Source organism: Cyanistes caeruleus, chromosome 15 (assembly GCF_971803275.1).
Source record: "Cyanistes caeruleus chromosome 15, bCyaCae1.hap1.1, whole genome shotgun sequence".
In the NCBI taxonomy this organism is placed as follows: Eukaryota; Metazoa; Chordata; class Aves; order Passeriformes; family Paridae; genus Cyanistes; species Cyanistes caeruleus.
The window spans coordinates 1,565,001-1,582,755 of NC_141715.1; the positions used below are offsets into that span (position 1 = coordinate 1,565,001).

General features: G+C 46.6%; 1 protein-coding gene across 2 annotated transcripts; it reads right to left on the reverse strand.

Moving 5' to 3' along the window:
• Positions 1 to 1,137: 1,137 nt before the first annotated feature.
• SLC26A2 (solute carrier family 26 member 2) lies at positions 1,138 to 16,301 on the reverse strand. Of its 2 annotated transcripts, XM_023936302.2 has the most exons (4): positions 16,100 to 16,301; positions 10,978 to 11,640; positions 8,628 to 9,161; positions 1,138 to 8,423 (listed from the first exon to the last, which is right to left on the reverse strand). In XM_023936302.2, exons 2-4 carry the CDS (start codon positions 11,617 to 11,619, stop codon positions 7,665 to 7,667), a joined length of 1,935 nt encoding a protein of 644 aa, XP_023792070.2. In that variant the 5' UTR covers positions 11,620 to 11,640; positions 16,100 to 16,301; the 3' UTR covers positions 1,138 to 7,664. The 2 variants fall into 2 exon arrangements, with proteins under 2 accessions (XP_023792070.2, XP_023792069.2); XM_023936301.2 differs by having other exon boundaries at positions 1,138 to 9,161; positions 16,100 to 16,299.
• Between the last annotated feature and the right edge of the window lie 1,454 nt (positions 16,302 to 17,755).

Sequence of the window (17,755 nt, forward strand, 5' to 3'; positions counted from 1 at the left end):
CTGGCCATGACCTGAGCAAGCCACAGAACCTGGGATGGAACCACAGAATAAAGGGAAAGGACTCACAAGGACCATCAAAGTCCAGCTCCTGGCCCAAAATCCCACCATGAGCATCCCTGGAGCGCTGTCCAAGCTCTCCTGGAGCTCTGGCAGCCTCGGGGCCGGGACCATTCCCTGGGGAGCCTGGGCAGTGCCAGCACCCTCTGGGGGAAGAACCTTTCCCAAAATCCAACCCAAACCTCCCCTGGCCCAGTTTGATTTATCTGAAGGAACACCAACACACACGACAGTTATTCTGCAAGGCCAGGTATGCAGTACCAGGTGCTGTAACTACACCTATTGTAAAGTACGAGTAGCAGCAAACCCGGCCATTCCCGCAGCTCAGGAATTCAGGCCTGGCCCACAGGAGGGTGCTGCTCCCCGGCACATGGCACATCACCGTCCCCACACGCTGATTTTGGTTATTAATGCCACAACAAACGCCTGGAGCACAGCAATGGGGGGCTGGGACTCATCACTCAAACACACAAAAAAAACCCGAAGAAAAACAAACAAAAAAAATTGGGCCTTTCTGTCCCAAATTTCCAGCTGCAGCATCCTCTGAGGCAGAGCAGTGGGTTTGTGTCTTCTCTGCATCCTGGGCAGAGGATGGAGAACAGGCTGATCCCAGAGCCACAGGGCCAGGCTGGAGTCCTGGCTCTGCTGCTGTTCCCCAGGGCTGTGTAACAATTAATTATCAATTTAAAACTGATAATAAATGATGAATGATTGGTGTGTCCCCAGCAGGTCCCTGCTGACAGAGCTGGAGGAGCAGGAGGGCTCTGCTGCAGGGTGGAGAGATTGGAAAAGAACTGCCTGAAGCTCTGCCAGGGTGAAAGAACCCCAGGGAGCAGCACAGCCTGGGGACAGCTCTGGGGAGAAGGACCTGGGGGTTCTGGGGGACGAGGAGCTGTCCCTGAGCCAGCAGAGTGTCCTGGAGGCCCTGAACACCCTGGAGCAGGGATGGGATCTCCTCCCTGGAGCATCCCTCTGCTCTGGGATGGCCCTGCTGGAGCAGGGGGGTGGCACCAGTGACCCTCTGGGGTCCCTTCCAACCTCACCCACCCTGTGATCAGGCATTTATGTGACAACAAAAACCACCAGAAATCTCGTATTTTAATTGTGCTGAAGAAACCCCAACGATCTCACCAGATTTGACAGAAAGTTCTCATGCTAACAAATCTCCAGTGACAAAAAGGCACACAGACAATTAAAAACAACAATGGATACAGCTCAGACAGGACAGGGCGAGGAGAGCCACCAGCAGGCAGAGGATGGACACAGAACTGATGGCAGGAGGTGAAACAACCTCTGACAAAATCAAATTTTCCCTACAAACTCCTGGCTCTGTCAGCTCTGTCCCCACCCTGGCACAGGGTGACACAGCTCCCCCAGCACCCTGTGCTCCACCACCCACCTGGGGGGTGCTTCACACCTTGGTTTTACTGCACAGACAAGTGACAGCAAAAAATAAAGTGATTTTTCTACACACCAGACAATTCCCCCACATTTTACTCCAATAATACATAAATTATTTTGTAAACACATCAGATCTGCTGACCAATGGGATCCAGTCCAGTCCTCAGGTCCTGTTTGGTTGAACTGATTCTCCAACAAACTCCAGGCACAGTTTGCCATTTTGTTCGTTCTGCAGATTATTCACAAATTATTCAGTATTTTCAATACTAAATTAATTTAATTTAAATTAATTAATTTACTAAATACTACAATTATTCAGTATTTTCAATTATTCAAAAATCATAGCCCAGAACGTACCAAGAACATACTAGAGATACTCAGGAACACAAAACTAATGACTCATAGCATCTTGTCATAAAAAAATGAGATTTTACCTCACCTTAATCATGTTACAATTGCATTTCAAACATACATAAAATTCACTTCTTTAAGTAAAAAAATCAGATATAAAAAAATTGGCCCCAACAACAAAATGTTTCCTATGTGGAATCTTTAAATCTTTTGGGAGCTGGACTAAGTGCTGTCAGAGCTGGGATTCAAATATTTAAGAAGTAATTTTCCCTCAATGGAAATTTGGTCCTCCATCCAGTGCTGAAATATTTGATGAATTTACCCATCAAAGAATATCAGTATGCCTTAGCTTATTGAATTTCTAGAAAATAAAATAGACAGGTACTAATTATGCTATGAACTAAATATATATTAAATATTTGCCATTTTACCCAACCAGAGGCCTTGCTTTTAGCACTGCAATGATCTGGAAGGAAAAAGTGAAGCTCAGAATTATTTCCACTTCAGAATTGGACTGAAATTATAAAGATCAGGCTGGTTTTCAAACGAGCAGCTGATCCTGCAAAGGCTTATAGAGATGATGACCCAGTGTCATTAATTGTTGGGATTTAACGAGGTCATTCCCAGTGCAAAGCCTGCACTAAAGCCAGGATTCCTCTGTGCCAGCAGGGAAGTGCAAATCCTTCTAGTGTGGAGAAAAACCCCAATATTGGAGTCCCACCACATCATCCTACCCTCAGCAGAACAAACTCAGTGACACAAACACAAAGCCCCAACGTGACAAGAGCAGAACAGGAATATTTGCATCACAGCTTCATCAGAGTAGCCATAAAAACCCCAAAAAGGAATTTAAAAGTGTCAATTACCTCAAGCATTTAATCACTTTTCCAAAGCAGGTGGGAAGAAAAACCCAGCCCACAATAGAAGATAAAGTCTTGAAACAGATTTTTGCCTGAAGATTTCACCCCCAGCTGGGCTTAGGACTGAGTCCAGGCTGAGTTCACCAATCTCAGCTCAAGGCTCTGGGCATGGCTTAAAGCCAGGATGTTTTCCTGCCTGCAGTTCTCAGCTCTGCTCCTCAGCCCCACCAGCAGAGGATTTGAACCTCTTGGCAAAAGGCAGCAGAAATAAGCAGAGACAAAAGCGTGGCTGAGATTTCTCCCAGGAGGGAACACGTCCCAGCCAGGTGTGGACTGAGATGAAAATGAGACCAAAATAAATCACCAGAATCCCAGAAATCCCTGATTTCCACACAGGCAGCTCAGCACAGCAGCTCGTGCCACACTCACTGCTGAGAGGGATGAGGGATTTGTCTTTAAAAACGAGCTGCTGGTAAATAAAAACAGCACTGAGAGATAAAAGAAATAATGGGAAGGATTCCACTGACTGATGAACGGAAAAAAAGATATTTGGTTTTCCAAACAAACTGTAGTTTTGCTGGTAAATGAAATTGGATATTGAAAGATGGAAGAGACAATGGAGGAAACACCATAAATTCCATAAGAATTAAAAATTAAGAGGGAGGGTTCTACATTAGAGGGGAATCTCAGGTGTCAGGCATTCTGGGGAGTCTGTGCCTCTCAAGTACCTCAGGCAGTGGGGAAAGAGAGAGGGACATGGCTGGGAAATTGGGATAAAAAGGAGATAAAACTCTGAGAGACCCCAGGGGAATGGCCCATGGCCTCTCCCTTTATTGGAATAAAGTTACAGGACTCCTCTGTCTCCTTTTTGGACATAAACCCCTGGTGTTTGTGGATTCATTTTCCTGACACTGGGGACAAATCACGACACCAAATCACAATAATCCCATAATAAAGACACCCCCAGGTTCACCTGAGGCTCCTGGGCAGCACAAACAGCTCTGCCAGCCCCAAACCAGGCTGAGGCTCCAGCAGAGCCCCCAGCCCTGCTTCTCCCAGAGGACTGGGGGGGTTTGGGGTTGTTTTACACTCACTTTACTGTTCAGGAGCTTTGGCTTTATCAAAAGATGATGAAAATGGAACAGCAGCACACACAGCTCCTTCTGTTTACAGTCAATATTCAATGTCTTGAGGCAAAACACAGCAGGATGCTCAGCAAGGTGGAGGGTGGTCCTGCAGCGTTTGGGAGCAGGAGGAGCTCCAGAGGCTCTGAGGAGATCAGCACCACAAAATCTCAGCTTTGCCAGTATAAAACCCAAAATAAGCCCACGGCAGGGCCTGTCCCTGCTTTGTGAAGTGGACTGAAAATGTTTTTCGTGTCAAAACACAAGTGAAACATTTCTTAGTGCCACGTCAGGAGGAAGTGACACCGCTCAACCACGAGTTAATTCAGCAGGAGAGTGCTCAGACACTGCCAGTACAGCTGAGACTCTGCTCATTTCCATAATGCTCTGCTGTTGTCATTAATGAACGTGCTAATGATCTCTCAATTCTTCATTTAGACTGCTAATTGATGATTAGGGCATTTGGGAATAGAGTTGAGCTGATTTATTCCAGCTTCCAGTCCGGCCTGGGGTTCTGAAGGTTGTACCTGGGGAGAACATCCCTGCTCCAGATTGATGAATAACCCAAACCAAATCGTTCTGAGGGTACCTCTTCCCATAGTTTACAAATTCAGGGGATGGGGGAAGGCACAGGAAGCAGAGTATGGCACATTTCCCCTTAAAAAACCTGGCACTGTTCATTTAAAGCAGCAGAAGGCAGGAGAGCCCTTCCCAGGCCAGGCCAGGAATTTCACAAGAGCATAAATGGAGATATTCAGCTGCTGCATCCATCAGACAGCAGCAAAGTAGATAAAAATATGGAATTCCTTTATAAAACAAATGCTTCAGAGGAATGGTCTCCAATCAGTGATCCCAAATCCCTAAAGATAAAATTGGATTGCTTTAAAGGCTCCACAAACAAATGCAAGCAAAAAGTGCTGATTGTCAGTAGGCTCAAATGAGGTTCATGCCACTGCTAAAAAAAGGTTCCAGGCCTAAAAGGAACAGGGCTGAAAGCCACTGTTCTAAGAAATTCCAGCCATAATAAGCTTTAATCTCCAGTTAATTCCCAAGAACTCCCTATTGCACTGAACTCTGGCAAATGACATTTATTTCAGTTCCCTTTTAGCCAGGGCAGCATGCATTAATAAATACTTATTAATGCTATAACCCCTGGATGTTATTTTAAATAAGAACATTAAAAGTATTTCTTTTGGTTGCCTGGCTGCTTTTGCTGTTGCATTTTAATAGTTTCTTGTGTTTTGCTGGAAATGGAATTTGGAGGCTGCACAAACAGCACTGAGGTCAAATGCAACGTGCTCCAGGTAATCTTCAGCACATCTTTTAGATATAATCTAATTTAATTACCTGAAAAATCATTTTATGGCCGTTTTTTTATTGTGCTTTTATGTAAATAAATAGCCAGGAGCCACAAATACACGTCCCACTAGTTGTGGGAAGTGGGTCCTTTTTGGAGTTAACATTGCTACTCCTCCCTTCCTGGCACAGGTAGGAATGGACTTGCAGAACCATTTTTTAATGAAGAAAGGTTTGAAATTTGGTTAAGGAAACCTGTGCATGCTCAGAGGTGAAAAAACCTCGACCCAGGCAGCATGGAAAGAACATGGGAGAGAGGGAAAAAGGAAAGAATCACCCAGAGCAGTTTTAATTTAACTTTTGTCCCACTCCTGCCTGCCCTGAAGTGCAGCAGCTCCTTCCTTGTGTCCTGCCCAGGGCAAAGGGGTGAGAACAAGCAGCTGCAGGAAGGCAGGAGCATTTGCAATAACAAATCAAACATTTGCAATGTGCTGTCCTTTCTCATCAGCACTTCCAGAGCTTCCAGAGCTGCTCTGCCCTCTGGCAAAACAGGAGTTAAAAATCAAAACCATTTCAAAATTGCATCGAGGCTTTTGCTCAAAGTTCCAGAGATTCTTTCTGGTCATGTGGACAAAATGTGCTGCAAAGGGACTCCCCCAGGCCATGGCATTGCCATCTCTGTAGGACAAACCTTCCCACCCAGGAGAGGCAACTCTGCATAAAACAGGTTTGGTTAAAAACTGAAATCCAACCCAAAAATAAAACCCTGCTCACTGTTTTTCTACAGCTCAGCCCAATCCTCTCTGGCAATGCCAAATCAGCGATTACAACTCCCCAAACTGCACAAAGGATCCTCAGGCCAGAATAAAAATGTTCAGGCAGGAGGTTACAAAGAAAAAATGCATCAGAATTTGGGATTCATCTCCTTCATAAAGAAGCCTCAAGGCTGAGACAGAACCGTGGCACACCGAGGCTTCTTTCCTCACCAGTGCCAGTTCCAGGACATGGGTTGGGTGGATATCAGTGAGGTTCTCCTTTCCAAGCAGTGCTACAGCTCCCCTCAGCTCCCCCAGCACTTCTGTGCTGCTCTGTTCTCCTAAAAAATGCAGTCAGTTCAGTAAACACAAAAAGGACTCATCTTCCTGCTGCCTCATCCTTCTTTGAGGCTCCCAGAGTGAAGAGCTTTCACAGAAAGAAAAGAATAACTACTCAGAAAAAAAATCCAACAGCAACAAAACAGTTTAAACTCAAAATATCTTTCTATTAACTAAACATTTCACAATTCATAATGGATTTTACACCTTTTCTGACTTCTGACTCATTATTTTTGAATTATTAAGGATGAGAATGTTGTCTGTACACAGCACCTTTCCCTTTTAAAAGCTGCCAAGCACCTGACATTCAGATTGTAAACTCCTCTGGGAGGACAGCACCCTCTTCCAGGGATGTGTGCTGTAGAGCTGGTATTCAGGAAAAGCTCAATACCAATTCTGCCTTCACAATTGTCTTCTGCTGCTGTGAGGAAAGAGATCCTCTTCCTACCCTTGTATTTTAGCATGAAGAGCAGGCATTCTTTATTTCCACATAATTTAAAATGAAAATAAAAAGCTCTATTTACCCTGATCTGGTAAGAAAAAATAAGGTCCAGTGGCATGGACATGTTGTGGCAGATGTTGGATAATCTCTTTGTCCCTTTTCACTTTGGTGCCTGTGATTCTCTTGGCCTGGCATAAAAAACAGCCTAGAAGGGACTTTCTTTGGTTGAAATTAAAGAACTAGATATTTTCCATATCTAACGTTCACAATTCCAAAGAGCTCCTAAATATTAGGAAAACGGTTGACTGACCATAAGGATGAATCAGAAGAGTCTGAAGAGTCATCTATGAAAAAACAAAATGATTAAAATCAAGCTGGAGAGGCAGCATTTCCATAGGCACAGGCAGGTAAAGGCCTGTGGAGAAATGAGATAACCATGCCCTTGTGGCCTGGCTGAACTGTGCCAAAACCACTGGAGGTGAGAGGTGCTTTAAGGTCTTTTCCTGCATGTTTGGATTTGATTTCTCTATCTGAAATTCAGGGAAGTTGCAAAATCAAGCACTGCCCAGTAAAGACCAGAGCAAACAGTCCCTGGCAGGCATTGCTTGGCAAACACCAGGGTGTGGTGATGGAAAGCAATGCCAGAATGAGGGATGAGAAATGAGCTGCCTCATTCTTCAGCTGGACAGGAGGTCCAGACTACTCCAAAAATCCAACCCCATCCACAAGGACAGGGCTGCAAAGAAGACTTGATCACAGCTTAAGAGTGGAGCCGAGACACAGAAAGCTCCAGAGAGGAGACATGAGATGAACAGCCCCACGCAAAGTTAAGATTCGCAGGTTGGCCACAATCGGGTTAAGAACTTCATTCAGTATTTCCTATGGAGTCCCCACCCCTGGCAGGTAAACCCAGAGAGACTGCAGGGTGCCAATGTGCTGGCAGCACCCTGCCCTGCTCTCTGAGCACACACACATCACTGCACAGACACACAGACGCTCAGTTTGCCCAGGCTTTGTCGCAATCTCCTCTCTTTCCCAGCTAGTTCTTCGCAGCACGGTGCCCCTGCGTGCCCAGGGCGAAGTCCACGGCCTGGTGCACGCTGTGGAAGAGCAGGTGGTCCTCCCCGTCTTTGAAGAGCTCTCCTCGGAGCAGGGAGCTCCTGACAGAAGGGTTGCACTGGGCCAGCAGCACGTGGACATCGATGTCCCCGTAGTCCTTGCAGACCTCCTTGAGCGTGCGGATGCCGGCCGTGTCCAGGAACTGCACGGCGCAGCAGTCGATCACTATGGTGTGAAACCCCACGGGATCCGACCCAAAATCCACGGGGATGCTGCTCTGGTTGTCCCCAGCCCCCACCTCCTTCTCCCTGAGCATTTTTTTCTCTGCTTTCTTCTTGGCTGCCTTCACCCACACGGGGTTGACCCCGGTTTGCTTGTAGAGGGAGGATTTGAAGCACTCCTTGTTGATGTAGTAGAGGGGGGCTTCAAAGCGGAACACCACAACCCCAGGCTTGGTTTGCAGGTTCTTGTAGGCGGAGAGGGACTCGTAGGTCTCCGATTCAGCCACCCAGCCCAGCAGCGGTGCCTCTGGCCGCTGGGTCCGGAAGATCACGCAGAGCATGGAGAAGCAAACCCCCACCAGGAGCCCGATCTCGGTGCTGATGAGCGCCGTGGCTGCCATGGTGACCCCCCAGATCACCGTGTCCACCCTGCTCAGGTGCCACATCTTGGGCAGGTCCCTGAACTTGCGCAGAGCTCCGCGGAGGTTGACGATGGTTATGACGGCCAGGACGCATTTCTGCAGGGAGTAAAACAAAGGTGCGATCACGAGGAGGACCAGGAGGATCACCAAACTGGTCACCATGCCGGACATTTGGGTCCTACAGCCCGTGGACTCCTTGACCAGGGTCTTGGCGAGAGCCGCGCTGGTTGTGAAGCAGTGGAAGAAGGAGGGAATGATGTTGCAGAAGCCAATGGCGTACATCTCCTGGTTGGCCCTCACCGAGTATCCGTGCTTCTTGGCAAACATCTCTGAGAGGGACACGGTGATGGCAAAGCCAATGATGGCGACGGGGATGGCGTCCAACGCCACGCTGGGCAGCAGGCTCCAGTCTGGAGGGCGCGGCGGCAGAAACCCCGTGGGGATGTGCCCGGAAATGCTGGAGCCATAAGTCTCTCTCAGCTTCCCAAAGTGAGATGCCAGAGTGGCTGCCACAACCACAAAGAGTTCCACCGGAATCGGAGCCTTGAGCTTGGACTTGAAGCGCTCGTTAAGCTCTTTGGCTGGGATGAGCACCAGGAAGCACAAGAAGCTGGTGATGAGGTCACAGACGTTGGTCCTGTGGATGTTTCTGAAGATGTTGATCCAGGTGGTGATGAGGGAGCCGACGCCCCCGCTCCGAGGAATGTCCAGGCCCAGCAGGTACTTGACTTGTGAGGTCAGGACAGTGATGGAGGCCCCTGTGACAAATCCACTCAGCAGCGAATCCGAGAGGTACACGGAGACAAAGCCCACTTGGAAGAAACCCATGGCCACCTGGAAGGAATCAACCACACACAACGTGTCAGGACACAAATCCCACAGGTTTTGTCAGCTGGGAAAAAAGTCTCCAGTATTCAAACCAGGCTTTTTGGGGGTCTCCATCCCCTGAACAAATGTTTATTGTTTCCTCTGCTAATTACCCTGGTGGGGAAAAAGATAAAAAGAAAACGCAGCAAAAGAAAACAAAACCCACATTTGAAATGATGTCTGCTTTTTGCCATTTCCCTTTCAGTTTCTCTAAACTCTGTGAACTTTGCAAGGATCTGAAACTTTTCTGGTGGCCTTTGTCTGCCTTACAGTGGAGTTCAGAACCTGCAATAAAACCACAGCTTGTGGGATAATGACTGTCCTTTGCACTGCAGAAAGTTTGGTGCCTCTGACTCAGAAAGTCTGTGAGCTGCAAACTCCTCTGCTGCAGATCATATGAACAGAGATCACTGGGAACTCCATGAGAATCTCAAAGAACTACTGAAGAGAAGGCAGGTTTGGGACCTGGACTGGCTGAAATCAGCTCACAACTCCCAAAAAGGCTCCCTTATAGCCTTGATAATTCATTCAATGTTGTTCTAAGTGTAAAACATTAATAATAATTAGCTTGCCTAGTTAGGATGTATTAGCTGGTGTGAGAAGATTTGCTTGTTATGATTTGATTGTCAAGTTTCTGATATAAGGAATATGTGATTTTTGTTGAGAAAAACAAATTTGAGGGTGTTGGCCTGTAGAGAATATGCCTAAAGTTCAGAGGGACTGAAGATAAACTAATCTGATTTCTTCAGATAAAGGAACTTCATTGTATTTGCACTTGCAAAGAATATTAAGTGCAATTCAAAACTCCAAAACTGCACCCATCCCACAGGGATGAAAGATGAAATCCAAAATCTAGTGTAGCCTGGGAGGCCCAGAATATTTCTGAAATAATTTAACATGAACTTGCAGTACAAAAAGTTCCAGGTTGTGTCCAAAACCTGCGTTTTAAAGTACCACAAACATGTTTTGTTCCCCTCCCATACATTTTGATTGGTTGTCACCCTGGACAGATGAGAACAAATGAATGCAAACTCACAAACACAAATACCACAGCTCTGCAGTCCTGCTAAAAATAATCCCATTCTGGTTAATGTACAAGACTCTAAAAACAAGGACACCTGCTTTAATTTAGGCAAGCAGTGTGTTCCACAAAAATAAGAGATATATAAATACAGAAGATATTCTGTCCTCTCAGTGGATTCCTTTCCATGCAAGAGCATTGTCTTGGCTTCAAATGGGCAAACAGCAAAATTTTAAAAGCACATTTATAAAGAAAAGGAAACTGGGGATACTTTTACTGTCCAAATTTTTCTTCATTAAAGGCAAATTATTAAATATTATTATTTAATAAATAATAAATAATAAAGATTATTAAAGACTAAAATTATTAAATTATTAAAGATTGGAATTAGGAGCTAATGCACCACATTTTGGCCCAATGAAATGGGGTCTAATGCAAAAAAAATAAAAATAAACAGAGCATCAGGCCACAGCAAGGAAGGTGGTGAGCAGACCTTGAGAGTTGGAGGTGCAGGTCCTTACAGTCCCCAAAAGAGAAACAATGGAGGCAAGAAAAGCTGTTAAAAAATGGGGAGCACTCCCCAAAAGAGAAGCAAAGAGAAGCAATGCAGGCAGGAAATGCTGCTAAAAACCAGGGAGAGCACCCAGAGGAGTTTCCTGCCACAGGAGCAGATTGAGAATACATGCAGGCAGGATGGGGACTCTCCCCCACAGAAGAATTTCAGCAAATGCACACCACAGCTGTGTGTCCAGCTCCCCTTACCTGGTAAACTCCAGAGATGAAGGTCAGGGTGGCAGCCACGGCCATGGCGTAGCAGCTTTTGTCACAGAGCGGCTCCGGTGCTGTCCCGTTCCCGGTGCCGTTCCCGATCCCGGTGCCCATCCCGTGCCCTCCTGGGCCTGGCAGGGCACTGAGCACAGCTGGCTCCAGCTTGTAGCCAGCTCTCTCTACTTCCCGATCCACCACCTGTCCCACCATCAGGCAAACCACCCCGAAGATGCTCACGGAGATGTGGCGGGAGGTGCCAAAGATGCAGTAAATGATGCAGGAGAAAAAGGAGGTGTAAAGGCCATAAATGGGCTCCAGGCCAGCCAAGAGAGAGTAGGCAATGGACTGTGGGACCAGCAGGACCCCCACGATCACACCAGACATGACATCCCCCAGGAGATACTCCCTGATTTTGTATTTAGGAAGCCACTGTAAGATGGGGAAAAACCCCAAAACACAATCTTTAATTTTGGCTGGGGTGCAGCTGCAAGTTTTCTTGGCTTTTTTAACCAGCAGAGCCTTCATGCTCCTCTTCTCCTCTTGGGGTTCCAGGAACATTCTGTGATGGAAACTGCACTTGGCATCATCTCCTTCTGGCCCTTCTGTCACTGCATGTATATTGTTTGCCTCTGTCATTGCTGCCGCCACCAGGACTCACTAAAAACACAAAGAAAGACCATTAAACCAAAAATGAATGTACAATGTGAGACTTGAACACAGCATTTATGAAGAGCAAGGGCTGAAACTCTCAGCTCAGCAGAAAGAAAGCCATTTCCAAGCAAACTGGGAACGAGCCTCCCCTCTGTATCCCTGAGAAGCAGGGAATGACCTTTCCCAGGAGGGAAGCTGATATCCTGTGGAACACACCTGCTGCTGGCAGTGCTGGGAAATGGACAGGAATGCAGCAGCACTGCCTTTCTGGGATGTTTCCTTGAGAAAAATCTCTGCCTGCAGCCTGTTCCACCTTGCAAAGCCAGACAGAGGGTTTATTGTCGTGCCACAGCCACTCCAGATCAGCTGCTGAAAATTAACTGCAAGTCTTGCAAATTTCCAGCAAAGCACAGCTCGGTCTGCATCTCTTGTGGGTTGTTTTTTGTTTTGTTTTTTTAAAAGTAGTGATTTCTCCTGCCAAATACTGTAAAGGTTTGTTACCTAAGAAGTGGCTTTTTTACAGCCAATGGCACGTTTAAAAAAAAAAAAAAAAAAGCACTTCATACTTTTGAAAAGCCGGTTTTACAAGGAAACTGCACCTGATCAAAATAATGGACACAAATGGAAAACATATTAATGGGCACAATGACAGGTAGGTGGGACACTTCTGCTGGAACTCGTACTCTAGTCCAAGCTGCCCACAGACAGTAAAACAGGGTAATTATACCAATAATTTAACATATTGCCTGACTGGGAAAGAGCAAAGTCTTGATGAGACAAACCTTAATGAAACTTGAGCGTGACTGCCAGCACTCACACAGCTCTCCCACATTCAGAAGACATCCAGAATTCCCCAGAAAGCTCCTTAAGCCCCAATACCTGGTCCCAGCAGTACAGAGAGGCCATTCAGCCAGAAACTCCCTGGTGTGGGGTGAGACCCAGCAAGAGAACCCTGAGGAGTGTCACTGCCAGGCTCTGCAGTCCCAGAGTGCCAGTGACAGCACGGATTTGATGTGCTGCTCACGTCTGCTCCGTGCAGTGCAAACATCAGCCAGGCTGCTGTCCATGGAATGCTCACTGCTGAATTAATTGCCCAATTAATTGTCCAACTGTCCTGAATCAATTGTACCAATTAATAAATTGCTACTGGAACTGGCAGTGCTAAGGATGCCACCAAGGCCTCCACTAACCCATGTCCTCAAGTGCCACATTTACAAGTCTTTTAAATCCCTCCAGGGATGGGGATTCCAGCACTTCCCTGGGGAGCTGTGCTGGGGCTGGACAGCCCCATTGGTACAGAAATATTTCCTAATTAAAACACTCACTGCTCCCATCCCTGCAGTGTGAGTTTCCCAAAAAAATATGGGAGAGAAAAGTGACTTTGTGTGGTGCCTATGCCTTAGGACAGCCTGAGCAGAAGGAGCCCAAAAAAGTAGAACCAGCTACAGGACTTAATATTTAGAATGGCTTCTTCAGAGACTTCTAGAACCAACTAGAAAGTAATTCCACCCAGCTAATCCAACTGTCCCACCTCACACCATGTCCCTGGAGCTGCAGACATATCTAAAACCAACACAGATGCTTACAGAAGATACCAGGGAGGAGTTTGTGTTTTATCTCCTGCTCCATGCTGGGACTCCCAAAGGTGTTTCCGTTCACCACAGACCCAGACAGGGAGCGTCTCTTTGGTGGGTGAGCTCCAAACCATGGACAGAGAGGAGCCTTTCAAACACAGACCCCAAACCATGGACAGAGAGGAGCCTTTCAAACACAGACCCCAAACCATGGACAGCCTGATGGCAGCACAGGAGTGGATTTTCTGTGTGATAGGGGCTGTATCTCCCCTGCTGTAATACCCCAGGAGCACTGAGGTTTGAAAAGCCCTCCCAGCCCATCGAGTCCAAGCTGTGCTCAGTTCTCACCTTGTCCCCAGCCCAGAGCATCAAGTGCCACCTCCAGAGCCACGTGAAGGATCAGGATCTTTAAATGAAGAAACTGCACTGTGAGAAGGGATGTGCTCACAGTGATCACACTTGGAGGAGACCCCCAGCCCTACCCTGCAGGTTCACAATCTCAGCCCCCTGTACAGCTCTGCAAAGTGGGCTCAGGGGTGATTTACAGCCCTCACAACCTCCCTAAATACACAGTGAGAATCGAGGGAGTATTACAAAAGCCTGTGTCAGCTCCACTTTGCAAAAGCACATTTTTGAGCTGTATTTGCTCAAGAAATTTTATTTGTTTTACCAGCACAGAGTCACAGATCAAAAGGCTTCTCACCCACCCAAAGCTCAGCAAATCAACACTGTAAAAGCTGAAGGAAAAAAAAAAAAAATCAATCCAGACTGCTTTTTATGTGTAGCAATGAGTTTGTTTTCTGAGATTTAAGTAAAGATTTCAGTAGGGAGAATCCTTCTGATTCCTTCTGCTCCTCCTCCAGGACTTGCAGGCATCTCACTCAAATCTGGGAATTTTCTGAGATGTGCCAAGACAAACCTCAGACAGCTCAGTTTGGGGCTTCTGTAAAACATCTGCATGGGAGGGGGTGCCTGTGTTTCAGCACTGTCCAGACAGTAGGAAAATGTTCTAATGAAAAAACCTTTTTGGCTTCAGAACTCTGAGCACATACTGGGTCTTTGTGCTGACTTGCATGACAGCTTTCTCTCCATGGCATGAAAAGGACCTTTCACCACACAGTCCATGCCCCTTGCCATGTCAGGATAGCAGGAAATGACACAATTTCCAACACTCATTTCACCCTTTTCTGCCTCAAATGCTGCCCTGTATTAATTTTGTAACCGTTAGCCCAGTCTTGTCTAATAAAACTGGATTTTGTTCTTAAACATTAAAAAACCCAACCCTGAGGAAACCCCTTTGGTTCATGCTTTGGACACTGAAGGACATTCTGTACATTTGACTTGAATAAGGAGCTGCTGTGGTTTTTATTCTGAAAGCAGCTATTTACACACAACCTAGAATTCACTTTTTTCTCTCCTTTTGGCCTTTCAGGGGGTGTCTCCTTGCCACAAACTTTGCTTAAGGTAAAAAAAACTCCAAGACAGAACTGAGGAAATTTCCAGTATCTGTTATCAACTGACTGACATAAAATAAAGATACAGGGAGGTCCTGCAGTCTCTAAAAGGCATCAGACCTCCAGACTATTTCTGGAGCCCATCTGGAGCCTTTTTTCTGATCCCATGATGTGGCAGCATCTGCCTGGCTTCTGTTTTTGGGGGAGCACTACCTGCAGCCCAGGGCTGCCTTGGACTTCATTTGTCTGTGGCAGACCAGAGTCACCTTGAGAGTAAGAGAAAAATGGATTGTGAAACTCACCTGCTGAAATAACTACTACAAGGTGAAACTTCAGATGTGAGCATTTCAGAGTAGAAACTAATACAAAAGTATCCTTTTTACAACAGCCATCTCAGTTTTCCTTATGTATGTGATCAGCCCCCTACCTTGCTGGACAGGAGAGTTTACAATGCATAATCTAATGCATAAATCCATAATCTAAAAAGACATGAACAATTTCTGGAGAATTATACAGGAGAAGCAGGTGAATCAGAAATCCAAGTTCCACACAAACTGAACCAGTAAGAATACAACAGGAAAGCATATCACAGCATTTTGACAACTAAATCTTTGACCTTTCTCTTGTTGGACAACGGTCTTTTTCAAATAATGTCTTTACTGTTGTGGAGCAACAAGGAAATTCAATATTACCATGATAACACCCAGATAAAGACTGGAATAACACTGCCTGCATCTTGAAATTTGACATAATCATTCATATCCTCCAGCGAAACATGCAAGCCACAAACATTTCCTTCCACAAAGGACTGCAAATAACACAAATAATGAAAACCACGTTTAAGAAACACATGTGGAAATAGAGCCGCCGCACTTTTGGCACCGTAACCAGCAGATATCCACTCATGCAGGAAAACCTGCAAAGCCAGACAATAAAAGCTCGTTTTTGTGAAATGTGGGGTTTTTGTGAAATGTGAAATCCCTGAACATGGGATCTTCTGGGAAGGGAACACTGAGGAGCTGCCTCGGGCAGTGAGGATGGGCTGAGGAAAAGCTGCCCAAAGGAATTTCCTCAGGCAGCAGCTGCCCATGGAAAACCACCGGATAATGCAACTGCGCTGGTTGTTGTGTGTTAATTGATGAAATTAATGAAATCCTGCAAGAAGAACCCCGCACGCTGTGTAACTCCTGGAACTGCGGGGTTTTGCTGAGCGCTTTGGAAGCCAAACCCAACATTTCGGCTCCCGGCAGAGCGAAAGGGAAGCGAGAGCAACAATTGAGCTTTTAATTCACTTTCACCCTCGGGCTCCCGCTGCCTTCCTCCCCAGCTTCCTGCTGGATTTCCATGCGCATTTTCCTCTCCTCCCGCTCGTCCCGGGAGGCTCCGAGCCGGCCCCCGCTGTCCCCCTGCCCAAGGCCCCCTTCCCTCAGCACTCACCGCCCGCGGCGACCCGGGGACCCGGGGACGGCTGGCACCGACGGACACACGGACTTACAGACAGACGGAGGGACAGATGGAGGGACAGACAGACACACGGAGGGACAGACAGACAGACAGACAGACAGACAGACGGAGGGCCCGCCCGGCCGCGGGGCCCGGCAGCACCGCCCCGCTCCGGGCAGGGAGGGCCGGGCAGGGCCTCGCCTCTTCCACTCCTCCCCGGCCCGCTCACTTCCGAAGCGATCCCGGGTTAAGGGAGGCCCGGGAGAGACTGCTCCTGATCCTTTAGTTTGCACTTAACCCTTTTAAATTGAAAGTATGAATTGATAACGTGAGGCGAAGTGAGGTTAAACTTCGTGCGGGTGGGGAGGCGCCACACACTCTGGCCCCCTTGCTCTGGGGTACCACTGGGGTTTATTAAAAAGATGGGAAGGGTGAAGGATCCTTGGCAATGGGGGTATTAAAAATCCCAGGTTTCTCTTAAACGCTTTGCTCTTATTTCTGGGCTGGAGGTTCAAGGTCGGAAGGGCCAAGCCCAGCCCTGTCTGCCTTCCCTTCCCACTTGCACAGAAAAGCAGATGTTTCTCCTGAAGTCAAACATTGCCCAATATTTGCATTCCAGGTGGAACCTTGAGCCTTCAAAAAACCCCATCAATACCCAGGCAGAGCAAACGAAGCCAACTTCAAGCCTGCAGAATTCATGCTCTTGTCTTTCAGTGTTAAGCAAATGCTGTAAATCTTACGGTAGAAATACTGGATATTTCCATAGGAAACATTTCCCTTCTCCACCAGGGTTTATTAGATGTCATGGTAACCAGAAAAGACAATTGCAATGGAAATAGAAGAGCTCCCTCCCTCTCCCCTGACTGTCCATTGTCAAAAACATCAGTGACTGGCTTCCCAATCCCTTTAGGGACTTCCAAGGGAGTTTTAATTGAGTTTGAAGTATATGGTGACTCCAAGACAACCAGAACAAATCCTTGGGAGGAGCAGCATCTATGACAAAAGCATTCAAAGCCTTTTGTGTAAGCACTCTGCAGAATCCTAATAAGAAATCACAAAGCAAATCAATGGATGTTCCAGCATTTTCATTCTTGTTCTAGAAGCACAGGCTGTGGTAAAAACTTGGATCATCCAACACATCATGTCTTTGTGGAAGAAACAGGGAAATAGTATCTTCTTGGAATGTGATATTAAAAGAAAAAAAACATTATTATTTTTTTGGACCTAAAAAAAATGCAGGCTTTTTTTCATCTTGCTTTTAGACTGATTTTCTAAAAAAAATGGGTGGAAAAAATCCAAGCAATTATTTAAGATAATTAAATCATTTCACTTCCAACTGCTTTCCTCTTCTCGAGGTATATTAAGCTTTATGGTTAATATATTTCTGTGCTGAGGGAACCTTTGGCCTTGGAGAAATGTGCCTCTGGGGCTCCTCACGCTCCAGAATCTCCTGCCAAGGAGCTGGGGTTTGCTGACACACAAATGCCAGCGTGTGCCATCTGCCCATCCCATTCAGCCTGCTGCTTCTCCAGATCACCACATCGTCTTTGGAACATCAAATCTCCACAGACTGCAAAATAACACTGGAAATTGCTTTGTTCCACTGAGCAGGTACTCCTGGGCAGCCCTGCCATGCCCTGGTGCCCCCTG